This window comes from Sylvia atricapilla, chromosome 1, assembly GCF_009819655.1.
Source record: "Sylvia atricapilla isolate bSylAtr1 chromosome 1, bSylAtr1.pri, whole genome shotgun sequence".
NCBI lineage: Eukaryota > Metazoa > Chordata > Aves > Passeriformes > Sylviidae > Sylvia > Sylvia atricapilla.
Window position 1 is genome coordinate 144882379 of NC_089140.1, and position 15416 is coordinate 144897794.

At 34.5% G+C, this 15416-nt stretch overlaps 1 protein-coding gene across 2 annotated transcripts in view; it reads right to left on the bottom strand.

Moving 5' to 3' along the window:
- LOC136371900 (dynein axonemal assembly factor 11-like) overlaps positions 1 to 15416 on the bottom strand; it is a 51812-nt gene that overhangs the window by 18368 nt on the left and 18028 nt on the right. For both annotated transcript variants that reach the window (XM_066336255.1, XM_066336251.1), the window contains 7 exons: positions 12901 to 13068; positions 10780 to 10857; positions 8764 to 8936; positions 7527 to 7726; positions 6257 to 6442; positions 3494 to 3571; positions 752 to 817 (listed from right to left, as the gene is read on the bottom strand). In XM_066336255.1, the coding sequence (XP_066192352.1) occupies positions 752 to 817; positions 3494 to 3571; positions 6257 to 6442; positions 7527 to 7726; positions 8764 to 8936; positions 10780 to 10857; positions 12901 to 13068 (949 nt within the window). The remainder of the gene's footprint in view (positions 1 to 751; positions 818 to 3493; positions 3572 to 6256; positions 6443 to 7526; positions 7727 to 8763; positions 8937 to 10779; positions 10858 to 12900; positions 13069 to 15416) is intronic.

Consider the following 15416-nt stretch of genomic DNA (forward strand, 5'->3'; position numbering starts at 1 on the left):
ATTTATTGCACCTGAATAGATATTCTGAGCTTCCAGAAAAAGATCTGTATCTTCTAAGTCAGAAACATTAATTTCCTCTTTTGAGGGAAATGACTGACTTCCAAGGGAAGCACACCTGGCATGAATTAACACTTCTGTGCTATAAAACTAGTTCAAGTTTTATGTAACAAGTTTCTATTATGAATAGATAAACTTATGGGTTTCCAGCCCCTTCCTGAAGAATGGAAAAGGTCATTGTAATGCTTAGCAGTATATGCACTATCTCCTTGTCATATTTTGCCTGGTTCAACCAAATTTCTTCCAAGCAATGCTCTGGTACATTTCAAGAGTAGGCACAAGCCATGGACTCTTCCCACTAATCAAGGAAAATAAGACAAGGCTAGTCTACTCTGTCTCAGGGAGAAGAAGAATTTAACTAGAAGCACATTAACTGTACTGAAGCACTTCTATGAGCAAAAAACCCACTCCCTACAGCCCCTATCTGCAAAGGAAGAATGGAAAAGATTTTGTATATGTATAAAAGAAGAGGTGACTGTTAGACACAGTCCCCATTCAGGATTAACAGAACAGTGTGAAGGGCCTTTGGCTTATTCAGCTTCACTTCTTTGGCACAGGTTTTGAGATTGGTTTCATTATCCACTATATAATTTGTTTTCTTCTTGAAAAGTCCCCATTACAGAGAGCAGTATAATTGAAACACTGTGTATTACATCTTATAAGTGGCAAAAATTATGGGAAAAAAAGATCTGACCTGTAAACAGCAAGATCCAAGATGATCTGGTTGTTTTCTTCATCATCTTTCAAAGAGAAATGAAGCCTAATAACAATGACAAGAAACATCTCCAGGATAAATACTACTGGAGTGAATAAGCAAACATTACAGCATAGTTCAAATGGTAGCAATTTTAGATGAATACAAACACCATTTAGACAATATGTCATGTGATCATTTAGAAATAGTTGCAATTTGCCCCACGAACAGAAAAAAATTCTGGCATTTGAGCCAAGGTCATTCTTACATTTATTTTCTGTTCTCCCTACTCAAACCACAAGAAAAAAAAATCCTCTGCTGAAGGTCAGCTAAAATTAAGCTCATTCTGACAATGCAGAACGAGAGACATCTGCTGGTGAAACTTGTCTACTCTATCACATCTTTATAGAAAAAAAAAGCTCCAAAATGCAAGAAAATCACAGAACTTCATAATTTTAACCTTACGGTATGTCAAAAATGCCCTTTTGTTCGTAGGAATTAATTTGCTCCAACTATAAATATCTGTCTGTGTATTTCCAAAGTAAAACATGGTCTGCATAATATCCCTCATTCTACAAGCTTTGTTGAAAATGAGCCTGTAGATTGTATTAGCTGTGTGTTTGTGGTCTGTTGGCTGTGTTCTTAAAATTGAGAATAAATCTTACCAGTTATAATCGATGCCAACTACTACAACTGTAAGGAGATCTAGTCTAGACTTACAAGTTTTGCTCATATGCTCAAACATTTCCCATGTATGAAAGCAGAGAAAAACCAGAATGAAATTACCTACAAATGACAAGCTTTTGATAAATTAGTTATTAGTATAAAATGAAAGGATTTTGCTTAATATCATTTATCTGGGCTATTTCAGTGACAGTAACGTACTTAGATAAATTGTGTTCAGGTAATGGAAAGATGCTCAAATGTTAACAGAGTAGATGATAATTTTTTTCAGAAAAAAAAAAAAATTGCCAGATATACTTTTCACTCTTTGCTCTCCTATATTCTGATACAGTCAATTTGCAAGAAAGTTTACAGAGGTTGAAGTTTAGGAGTATTTTTTAATGGAAAAGTGCAAAGAATACAAAACAGCTTTATTTCCTCTTCAGACTTTTTGTCTTACTGCATCACTGATTTAGAGAATCCACTAAAACATGAAGGGTGAACAAGAGGACAGAATTGTAAAATTTTCCAGGAGGAATCCTACTTAGAACTGAAGGAGAGAAATAGTCTGTCCACGGCAGCAAGCGGCCATTTCTCTTGCTCACTTTCCAAAAGAACATCAGAGAAATTTGGACATTTTTATGGACATGAGACTTCCATGTTGAAGCAAAAACTTCAGAGAACACCATCTGCTTACTTGTATCTCTTTCTTTATGTCTCTCCAATACACTGCCAGATTGCATTGAACAGCTGTGACATTTTTGTTGAAGCCAGGACAAAAAATGCTCATTGGTCTGGCTTTATGTGGGCACACCCACAGACTAAATTGAGAAAACTCAGGTGACACAAACAGGGATGCTATTAACAGTGAACCCTGTTTCTTCTAAAATAACACAGCTAGGGATTTGTCTAAATGTCTCTGCTCTTTAGAGGCACAATCAGCTTCTATTAACACAAGATTTAAATTATATTAGGCTTGTCTTTTTTGGATTAAAAAAGTTTTTTTGTTGGTTTTTTTTTGTTTTTTTTTTTTTTTTAGTCAACACATTTTTACTGAAAAAAGTACATTAATACAATGGAAAATATCTCCTGGTACAGACAGACTAAACATGGGTCTACATGACACTAAACATGACACTAAACTCTCCCACTACCTTTAATTCTCTCTGTTCTACTGAAAATTGTGCACTACATGGCACAATTGAATTTGTAAGGATTTCTAAATTTCCAAGATTTAGAAAGTAGTTTTCATGCAAATGATAAGCATGTTCATAGATTTGGTTTGGCAGCTAAATCAGTCCTAAATGGAAAAACTTCTTCAGAGGATAGCAGAGAGGTAAGTGGCCACTTTCTCATCCCAGTCTCGTGCAGGAGGCTCTATGGGGAGCTGTTTATAAGGAAATAATGTTTGCACTCAGTCTCCTGCTTTCCCTTAGAAAATGAAGGCTTGGTTCAAGTAAAATCAATGGCTGATATCCCTGGAAACTCATTCCAAAAATCCAAAGTGCCTTGAAAACCCAAGTGCCTTCGCCAATGGTAAAACACAGGACACTTCCCTGTATCCCCACCCTCTGTTGATGGAGATCTCACTCAGGGTCACAAGGCCTCTTGCCACAGAAGCTGATTATCCTTCCCAATTCTGTCAGTTTTACATTTGTCATCAGAGGACAGAATGATTCTGTCCAGAAATATTCCTGGGATGTATTTTTCCACATTCAAAGTGGCTTCCCCTATACATTTATCTTCAGTAGTTAAACTTTTTACACTATTAGCAGGATGCTCCAAGAAAAAGCCTTACTATAGAAGGGAAAAGATTAAAATATCTTTTACAGAAAAACAAGTTCCTCAATCTTTAAAGACAAAGATGCTAAATTAAACAATCTTGAACACTTAACTTAATGAAAATTGATTCTTTTTGCAGCATCAGAATATGAGTTTAGAATAGTTTTCCTACAAGGAATATAATATTGCAGCAAGAATTTCTCAGCCCTCTTATATTTGGATTGTCACATATATTGAAATAGTTGCCCAAATCTAGAACAGAGAGATAAGACTGTTGACCCTCTCAACCTTACATACTTAGGAACATTCATATTCAGAACTTTTCCTTCTGCAGTGACCAATGTCCAAGTAGTCTTCTCTCTCTTTTTTGATTCCCTTAACAAAACAGAAAGAAAAATTGTTCATGGTTATCCATTAAAATTTTGCAGTTTTAAGTTTAATAGCAAAAATAAAGAAGAGGATGGGAAGAGCTAAGAATTATCTGGTATTTGATGTTAAGGCTACAATTTATTTCAGGAAAAAATACTTTGCATCACGGGTCCAACTGTACATTAAAAACATCATCTAAAGATGAGCAAATAATTTATAATGTTACATAGACAGTAACTTCTGCATGTCACTATGTTCATCATTAAACAGAAATATATCAAATTATCTGGTATACCACAAGAGAACCACGGATGGCTTAAATGTATGAAATGGGACATTTTTCTAGTTAGGAATGGTCAAACTCATCACGAGGCATTGCCACTGATAACTGCTTTGATGTATGGGCAAGCAATTCTAAAGAATTTTTATTCATGCTCACTTGATTACTCTCACTGAACAAGTGCTTGGCTTACCTCCAAACAGCATCTGTCTCTCAATCACTATTTTGCTCTAGCAAAAAGAATTTTAATCACAAGCAGTATCAAATAGGATACAGTAGGACCAAATGGCAAACATATACATTATTTATTGATACATATATTACATTTTTGTTGTGTTCTTTGTTCAAAAAATGCAATACATATTCCTGATGTATTTATTATATACTGATATATTACTTTAATATTCACTATCCATTTCCAGCTATTTGCAATTAAACTATATCTGACTTTCATTTAGTACAATAAACCAGCTATGACAAATTTATCCACTCAAACAAAGTAATTCACAGTAAGATCATTAAGACTTATAATACTGGTATTTTCCTGTGTAAATGTTTAGATGATGAGCAAGGAAAGGAAGAACAAGGAATCTTAGTAACATGAAAAAGAAAAGTCTGCTTGCATCTAAGATACTACTATTACTTTTGCATCTAAGTAAAAATATGGAGTTTTCTTTAAAAATACAGCACTGTAATTGTCATGTGGCATTAACCCACTCTCGGCTGGTCAATGTAATGGGTATGGCAACTTCAGTCAGCATATTAAAAGGAAAAACATTTCTCAAAAAAATCCCAACAATGCATTGCTTCTATTTTGTTACTGAACCTATTTGTTACTCTAAGTTCAGGATTAGGAGAATGTTAAAGGTAAATCACTAATGATAAATATAAAATATTATAGATTTAAAACACTTGGTGGGGGGGAACCCCATAAAAATAGATTTGGTCTAAAAATAAAATGGATTTGAAGGAATAAAATCACTTAAGTAGACCTACTGGAATGACTACATAAAACCAATTTCTGTTTAAAAAAGACAATTATCCAAGTGTTAAACACCATTCTATAATATAAATAAGTTTTCTTGTGGGATTTGTGGGCTGCCAGTCTCCACATCTGAAATCCTAGACTTGCCACCTAAACACAAAGTGAATGAAGCACCACTCTGTTCTAAAGATGTTCTCAGAAACACTTCACAAATTATATTCTACCACCTGTTAGCTTTTAATAATCTGTTCCCAGAGGAACTTGTCTATATGTGTGAACCACTTTAAGAAGATGACATGAAACTTTCTCAACACCAAATCAAAATGAACCATGAAAGGATTTTTAAACCCTTGAAATGCCTTGGAAATTTAGAAAAGTCCAGAAATTAACTATTCTATCTTTATTATAACACTATTTGTACTGTCCTTGAATCTTTAAAGGGAAGCATTTGGAACACACTTGCTTTTGACTAGAGCAAGGCATTTCCAAACATAGCAAAACTCTAACTGGTTAGAATCTGAGTTTCACAGTAGTTCTTCCAGGAAAGTGCTAGAACTTGAACTAATAATAGCAACAAGCTATGCACATTCCCAGATTTCTTGGAGAGTTCCCTAGGACTGACTTTTTCAATACTTGGCCTTGACAAAAATTTTAAAAAGTAAGCGCTTTAAAAGAACAGCTAAAAAAATCTCTGGCACAAATTATTTTATATATGTAAAAGAGAGAGAGAGAAAAAAAAGAAAAACAGAAAGACATTGCTTACAGGGTCTGTGGAACTGATAAGCCAGCAGCAATAAAATACTGGGTTTTTTGGTATAATCTGCATATATTTTTCATATTCAGTAAAACTGGTAACAAACTTATAAATTTTTAAGGCTTTTCAGGGACCAGACTTCTTCAGATTCACCATGCCAAATATCACAGACAAAAGAAAGAATCTTATTACTTGTGACAAATATCTTTGGTAAAACATGAGCAAAAAATTTCTCAGGTACATGGAAAAAGTGCCTGAAATGCCACTTGTGCAAAAAACTTGTAGCATGGTCTGTGTGGCATTTACATAATGCAATGTGAACTATGGATAAATGTTTTTAGCAGGATGTTAAATGTTGAACTACACAAAACAGCTGACAGAAAAGTGAAACTTCTCAATTCCATAAAATGAAGTTGGAAAAACAAAACATATTTAAAAACTCTGATGAAAAATAAAAGAAGGAGAACTTAAATTAAGTTTAGAAAACGGAAGAAAACAAAATGAACAATCTGAATATCCAGTTTAGACTATCTAAGCCCATTTTAACAAGAAACAAGGATTTCAGCTGTCAGTTCTCAGTAATATTTAATGTGAGGCAATTACCTGCCTGTTCTCTGTACCTTTGAAAATTTCTCCTTCAATTCATCAAAGATACTAAAACAAAAAAAGTACCTTATATTGTCTTTAGCTCTTCGCTTTTCTTCAATATATCTGTGAGTTTCTAATCTAGATTCTGGAGTATATGGTGTAGGCTCCTCCCAAAATTTTCTGTCTTCATCATCATTTTCAACTGTTTTGCATCTTTCCTGCTCTCCATCTCCTTCTGCATGAGTGGCTTTTTCCTGTGGGGAGTCTGGTCTATACAAGATCACTGAAATATTATCCCAATGAAATGAAGGAAGAGTAACTTGCTAATAAATTACCACCATATTCTTTCAACCAATTCTAACAATTCTTACCAAGAATGGTATCTTATATATTTGGAGAACACTCTCTGCTCTGCTTCTTTTGTCAATCAACAAAGCATATTTTGATATAATGTTTTTCAGTTACCTGACTACGATGTAATAGTGATACCCAATCCCCTGAAAACCCTGATAGATAGTTCAACAGATATCAGACAAAGAATTTTCAGATACCCTCACAACTTTCAGGTGAGAGAAAACCTTCAGTCCATGTGCTGTTTAAAAATTCCCAATATCAGGCAGCAACAGAGTAGAAGATCATAAGGTAGCAATAAGCATCTCCTCAAATGCAATCTTAACACCTGAATAGTATTTTCTCCCTAGCTCTATGCTTCTGTAAATCTTTATCAATAGAGAGAGAAATTTAAATTTACAATCCAGGTGGGATCTATGAGGACAAAATTCTACAGGCAGCTTCATCAAACAGTTTCTGTTGGATTAAAAATAAGATGGGTGGCAAGTGCAGATGTACAAGATGACCCCAGACAAAAATCCTGCTGCTGTCCATGTAATATCAGTGACATGAAGTGGAAGAAGTAGAAAAATCAACACCAAAGGCCTGCAATATTCCATTTCAGTCTTCAGATGTTATAATGCTAAGACAAAAGCAATTATAGGTGAACAGTTGCTTTCTCTGGAACCCCTGCTTTACCTTAAATAACAATTTCTAGCTGTTCTCCTGAAAGAAACTAATAATTACACTATTTTGCACTCAGACAACTCAGCTTGGAGTTTTGGGAGAAAAAATTTTATTGAACTGTGTCTGCAGGTCAATATTAAATTATATTTGTAACTAATTATATTTTTCACTAGAGATAACATGTAAGAGGAGAAATAAATTTGCTTGAATCAGCAACAAAAATGAACAAAAATATTTAAGTGGAATTATAAAACCTCTTTAATGAAAAAAACCAAACTTGTGAATAAAGAAAGAAAATAATACTGTTTACTCACAAACTGTTGCTGTTTACTGTTACCTGTCAAATCCAAGCTTGGAGTCCATCTGTTTCTGTTTCTCATCCTTTTTTTCTTGCATCCTTCTTTGAGCCTCTTCCTTTTCTCTGGCCCTTTTGAGAAGGTAAGCTTGTTCCTGTTCTCTGATTTTCCATTTCATTTCTGGATAGTTTTGAAGTGCTTTAATCCTCTCTGAACGTTCTATTTCTTTACTATCCAAATACTTCCCAAAGGGGAAAACAATCAATATAAATATGTGAGAAATTATAAACATATTCAAATCAATAAATCTATTAGATTGCAGTTTAATTTTGATAAAGTTCTGTCTATAATGAGAAATGCACCTTTCACATATCAATAGCACTATGTAAGCTACAATTTACTACAAAGAATTTACAATAGCTTACTATTCAGATTTGAAAATGGTTTTGTGTGTCTAATATCTGTTTTTAGCATTTTCCAGGAATTTTAACTAGTCCTATTAGACTGTACAGTAGACAGAGTCCCTTCAGCCATTTCTGGTCTTTGTCTGACTTTGATTCAGCCCAGAATTGTTTCTTTTGATGTGAACGTTTATTGCTAACTGAGTAAGTTGAATTTACTCTTAATAAGTTAAGCAGTGCCTGTGCTTCTCTGAGGAAAATTGTGAGCACATATTTCAGGCCTGAGACTGTTTAATTGACAGGAAATTGTTATAGCAGTTTAGTCATAGCACAAAACCACAATCTCTCAAAGTATCTATTTAAAGTCAATGCAGTGTAGTGCAATTTTACACCAACTTGTATTTTTTTACTGTCTTACACTGCAGGTTTAGTATATATTGTTGGAATGGTACAAACAACTCACTAACTTTCTGCAATCATGTTATTAAACTAAAAATACAATATATAACAACTACGAGAAAAAAACCCACCAGAACTGTACAATGCATTTATTTGAAAAAAACAAAAAACTCCACAACAAACAAACAAACAAAACCCCCAAACCAACCAAACATAAAACCAACCAACCAACCAACCAGTTTAAGAATCTCCAATAAAGATGACAGAAAAGTTAGTGAATAATTGTGGTTCCATCAGAATAGAACCAATTATTATCATATTATTTGTTGTAGTCATTTATTCTTTGGAATAGAATTTAATTTCCTGTGAATATTAAGAAAAAGTCTAAGTACAGGTGTTTATTTTGTTTAGAATAAGTATGTTCAGTCAACAGGACTCATGTTTTATTTGGATTTAAATTTAAGTATTAAAATCTTACTTTTAATTGATGAAGAGTTGCCACTACAAATTGTCTATAACCTTCAAATGCAGCACATGGGTTACCCACTAGAAACAATTCCTTCAGATGAATATTGCATTTTAGGGATTCAATACTAGAGAGTTCCCCAATGAAATTTGCTGTCAGGTCAAGTTTCTTCAATTCTTCACAGCCTGTTTGAAAGAAGCCTTAATTGAATTCGTCTATAACATAAATGTACACGATATATATACACACACATATACACACTTGGATATAAAACTGTCTCCATTTGTGTTCTCTAAGCAGGCATCATTCTATCAGAACTTCAAACAAACATCTTTTCCAAGACTCTTTCTGAGCGAAAGATTGACTCATAGCTAAAGTTTATGAACTTGCAATATCTACAGGAATAAAACAAACTCAGTAACATACAAAATATCATAACATTATTAGCTTTATCAGTATCAAAACTTTGTGGACATTTACAGATGAGCTATTAATTATTTAATTTTCAGGTAAGCTAGATTTCATTTTTAGCAGTCTGATTGCCTTGATACCCCTTCTCAGCTAAGTCTCAATCATATGGCTAAAATCCAATCCAATTGCTAAAGGATAGAGAGATCAATTATGAGTTTCAGTCCTGAATATGGTTAATCTCTGATGAGAGATTAACATACAAAGATAAGATTTCCCAAAAACTCACAACAAGTTAGATTTTCCACTCTGTGGATTCAGCTGTCATTGTAAATACTTTATCATTGGTTAAATTGCAAATACTGGTAAGAAAGTGTTTGTACTAAAGCAATTCATTACAAACAGAAACTCTAAATTAGGTAACAAAATGCTCGGGAAAAGCATCTGATTTTTTAATTTATCAGCCTCTCCTTTTATCATAATGTATCCATGAATCATAACCTTGACTCTAAGAGTAAAAAGTTTAGCTGAGAGCAAGCTCAACTTTGATTCTCATCACTGTAATCACTTTTCTTTCCTGGTCTATTTGCTAAGTTTTATGCACAGTTTAGCTGTAAGAAAGTTAACGACATTGAACAATTTATTAGAGGATTTAAATAACCTAAATTTATGCAAGGGCCAATCCCAAAGGTTGTAACTCCTAGGTAACTGACAAATCACAGTAATAAATAATGCAGCCTGATAGATGAATTTAAAATTTAGTGGCATGAAAACAAATGCAACTTTCTCAACAAATTCCCAAATATGTACTACACTACCTACCTCTTCACCTTTTCAAATTTGTGTTTAGACTATTTGCTTGTTTCTTATTTAAGCCACCCTCTTGAACCAGCTTGCAGACATAAAAACACAAAATAAACCAACCGCCCAGCTAAACAAACAAATGAAAACCAAAACAAAACCAAAACACACACAGACATAAATAACTAACCAACCAGTTTGTCTGGGTTTTTTATTTTAACTGTACATTTGTCAAGGTGGATATGTTAAAGGTTCAGCAACTGGCCTAATCTGAGAAACAGAAAACAATCTGAGAAACAGAAAACAGACTGAGAAACAGAAAACAATCAGGTCATAAATTATTCAACTAATATGGAATGTGTTTATGGGTCGCTCCAAGTCTTAGATATTTATCTTGGAAAATGGCATATTTTGCACATGAAATGTGCAGAAGTCACAGGATAAAGGATTAAACATGGATAGAACAGACAGGATTTCAAGCAATGACAGACAAGAAATCCTCTGAAAACCTCTTTCAAGAAACCCCAGACCCTCAATGCAACCTGTGCTGAGCACAGAACGTTCTTGTGTGTGACATTTGATTCCTGAACACGAAACACGACCTGGACATTTAGGAAAGTTCAATGAGAAAAATTCAGCAGTAGGAAGCACTTGCTACAAAGAAGCATTTATTGAAACCCTGCACCCAAGGATCCTCTAAATATCCACAAAACACCCCTAGAGGTGGGCACACTTAATGGCTTCCATCCTCTTTTCCACCAAGTCACAACGTAAGTGTGCTAATATGAAAAGGCAAAATGGCTTTTTTCAAAATCTGACCTTCCAAATTTTCAATTCTTTCAATGTTGTTCAAAGCTACATTTAAATATTCCAGCTTCTTTAGTTTGCCCACATTTTCTGTAACAAAACATAGATGAATTATTTCAGTTTTCAGCACTGGAAAGGACATTATGATTTCACTTTGTTTACTTTACTTCAAAGCAACAATGAGACAGAAAAACAGGATGGACAAATCAGAATATGTACCACATTACTGGACATTAATATTTTAATGTTAATAAAAAAGACAAAACAAAAAAGTTTTCTGAAAATACTAAATTAAAAAGGAAAAAGAAACAAGAAAAGTTATAAATATATTTTTATCACAAATACATAAAACACATACATATCTAATTCAAGAGGCATGGCTGAAAAAGCACAGTGATACATTTCATCTTGGGATCTGTGAGATATCCACAAATTTGGTGACAAGAATCCTACCACAGTTCTCAGTTTACTGAGAACTTGGAGAGGTATTTTCTACATAATTCATAAACAAATGACGACATCAATTTCTCAGCAAGGACTTGTGTAGCTTAGTTTGGATGCCTGTTTTCGTTGCAATGTAAGGGCAGTGCCTGTGCACACGATGAAGTGAGAGCTGTGCTGAAGCCAGTGGTAGCACCCATGCACACCCTGGATACCTGAGCACCCCCTGCCTGCTCCCAAGGCACAGCTCATCCCCAGGGCTGCTTTGAGGTTTGCTTTAAGAAGAGAAAACACACAGCCCAACAGAGCCCATATAAACCATTTCTCTGTGACATTCAGAAACATGCTTGGAACTGCTGCATCCTCTGCAAGGACATGTTGGCATCCACTGGGAAGAATAACTTCTCCACTTCAATACTTTGTAACACAGCCCCTGTTGACAATGGTTTTGGTCACCACTATGGCGTGGGGAGGGGTTGGCAGCGCTTGTTTTAGTTGTTTTTTGTTTTGGAGTTTTGTTTTGGGGTTGTTGTTTGTTTTTTTTTTTTTCATTTGTCATAAAGGTATTACCTGGGAAAGCTGTCACATTATACAAGAATATACGAATCACTAAGCTGCATACTTTTTCAACTCCTACAGTTAAATTATGGTCACATAAAAAAAATTCATCTCAAAAATGAAATTGCTGAAAGAATTTTGTGCTCTAAAAAGCAACAATCTGAATATGGTATCCTGTGCTAACCTGAAGGAGGCCTGAGTGTTTACAGAAAAACCACAAGATGAAATCTTGTGCCTTATTAAAGACAAATTAACAGAGAGAAAACCAACTTATTTTAATCCCTCTTTTGATGGAGTAAAAAAGTACAAAGCAGTTTAAAGAAACTTGCTCTCGCTGGGAGAAGATTTCTCCACTTTAGGAAATGCATTTGTTATCAGCAGAGACGGTTTCCTGAGGAGTCCCTTGAGAAAACTTAAAGGATTTGCCTGCAAGTTCTGAGCACAGAATTTCCTCCTAAAACCTTAGTATTTTTTTTCTTCCTCTTAAGGAACTTCAAAGACATATACCAATAAAATTTCTGAACACTTCCAACTTTTGGTTGTTCATCTAGACAATACATGTAGAATCTAAGCTTTTCCAGCACAAGACTTGATGTCACATCTTCCAATATGGAGCAAAACCAGACCATATGAAATTATATCTTCTCCTGTGGTGCAGGAAGACCAGTAAGGCTTTGTTGCAGAAGTTTGGTTCATGCACACAAGCAAGTACCTTATCTGAATAAAAACTATTTCAATATTAACAAAAAAAATATGATCTGCATGAAAATGAAATTTTAAAAAAGGCCTGAAAGAGTTAATCCTGTGATATCAGAGTCCATGGTACATGGTAAACTCTTTGTCACTCTGTTTGCCATGAGATGGGATATTTAAACTATATCCAATTTTTGAAATTTTTATCCATAAAAAGTGTTTCACACTCATATTCTAGTGACTTGTATCTCAGTAGTATCTTTTTAATTTAAACTTTCCCTTGCAAATTTCTGAGCTTCTTAGAAATTTAATAAAAAAGCCAGGAAAGGAACTCTTGTTAGGGGCACATTTCCTTATGGATAACAGAACTTTTTCTTTTCCTGATTTCAAAATTACGCATGTGAATACATTTTAAAAGAAATATATCAAGAAAAGACTTACCAATTTTTGGAATTAGATTATTCTGAAGATAGAGAATTTTTAAATCTCTACACCATTTGTCAAGATGCTCTAGCTTTTCTATTTCCTGCTGATGCAAAGAGATTTCTTCCAGTGAAAAAATTTCACAGTTGTTATGTTCTGCACGTCTTCTAACAAGATCTTCAGTGACTGAAACAAACATTAAATGTCATATTTCCCTTTAATAATTTCTGCCATCTGACTTTTGAGCAAATCACAAAATCAATAAAATATTTTGTTCCACCATACCAAATAGCCCAGTAGGAATGACAACAAAAATAAAATCTGCCAGAAAAGGCATTAAAATATCAAGTACCAAGTAGCTTCAACCCACTCTGCCACACTAAACATCTTTTGTGAAACACAATCACGTCACCTGTAACATTTGGAAAGATCCATATGAAAACTGCTGAGTCTTCCATAAGAATGTGATAAAACCCTTGCAGAAATTAATCCAGCAGCCACTATTTTCAGCATAGCTTGGGTTGCAGATTGATTCATGTAGACAAGTAGTGGAGTGTTTTATGCTGTTTTATTTCCAGATGCCAGATGTTCACATCACAGACAGCAGCAGGGAGTGGGGGAAAGCAAACTACAGAGTGTCATCATATTCTTCCATCAGCACAGTGCGCACAGAAATAAGCAGGATAAATGCTGAAAGTGGGCAGATATTTTTTATGCCATAACTAACTCATGCTCATAAGTGTTTATGTTAGAATGAAATGTATACCTGGATTTCTTAGGCACTACCAGCTCATCAGAGCCAACAAAGGATTTTCAGTGGCTGAGAAATACCAGAGACCAGGGTTCAGTTATCATGTTGTAATAATTAATGCCAGGCTCTCTTTCAAACAGTGAAAAGGCTCTGTATAATGAAGGTATGGAAATTCTAGAAGAACCAGTGCTAACTCCTGAGCTGGATGCTAGAACCTTGTTTCCAGAACACTGCACCAAAAAGTGCCAGCACTTTCCTCTCCTTGACAAGCACTGGACTACAGTGAAGTATTGAGGAAAAACACAGGGTTTTATCAAGTTAGCATAGGTATTTTCATGATTTTAATGCTGAAAAAAAAAAAAAAAAAAAAAAAAAAAAAAAAAAAAAAGACCAAACTTTCAAAAAGAATCTGAAGAAAAATAAGTAAAAAGAAAAAATACACAAAGATCTGTGAAAACAAACTAGTCCTACCACATATTAATTAAAAGTACCCTTTCACTTCTTTGTCTCAGGGAGGTTTTGTGAAATTATCCAGTTTTATCAGTGGTCCTGGAATGGCTGCATACATCCACATGGACCAGCAAACCATGTCCAAATACAGCCCAAACTCACACGTGTCCATACAGCTCATCAATCTAGAGTCTTTGGGAAAGGGGTGAAACTGGTTGTGTTTACAGTATTTACAGATGACCAGGCTAAAATCTCCCTTCTGCTCAACAGAGTTTCACCAGACAGAATTAATTCACAGAATTAAATTGGAGATACAGATATGGATTGAAGGGGGAACCTGTTTGCACATAGATCATATTGGGAAAAGTGTCTTTGCCTCTTTTAACCATGTTTAGCAGATTTGTTGCATCTGAACAATAATCTTCCAATTGGACTTGATTAAAGTAGCAGAGAAAAGTAGCAGAGAAAAGAGAAAAAAAAGTCAATAATCATGACTAAATACTTTAGTCTTCACAGTAAATATGAAAAACCATTGACATTTCTAAGTTACTTGGCAAATCTGCTGGAAATTAAAAGAAAAGAGCGAGTCTGCTTACTACTGTGTTTGGTGGCAGATTTTTCAGTGCCATTATTGCCAGGTAATTTTGAACAGGAAAACAATACTCCTCAATCTGCATACATACACACTGGTGGCAATATTATGCTTTATACAAAAAGAAGCCATACAAACTATTCCTGACAGCTTAATTACAGCCCAATTTTCTGTTGCTGATGAAAATTGAATTATTTTTGCAGCATATCTGCAAAAATGTCCACTTTCCTTAACAGATGATTTTCAAAGCAGAGATAATCATTCACAATAGAGGCTACAGTGAGGCTTTAGAAACCTGATTTGAGATCCTGTTGTAGGGAACTGTCTGAATATTTGACATTTTGTGTAATATCTAGTTAATTTAAGAGGAATGAGAGAAACAAGCTTGCAAGACAAAAAAAATATTAAACAAAATTTTAAATAACAGCATCTCCAGGACATTGACAAACACACTTAACTCACTAAAAAGTTAATTAACCAAATTTTATGGTGTTGTGTGCTGTAACTGGAGACTGGAGCAGTGACCTCAGAGATCACAGCTACTCCTAGGTTCCTATGAACACAGGAGACAATGAGGGATGGCATCCATCAGGCAGAGAGAACAAATCTTGAAGTTCTAATGCCTGGGCTTCCAAAAATTACATGTTTTACTCAAAAAAAGGAATAGAAATAAGGATAACATTAAAGAAATTGAAAGAATAAGCAGATGGACAGCTGCAGGTGTATGAAGAGACAGCAGGG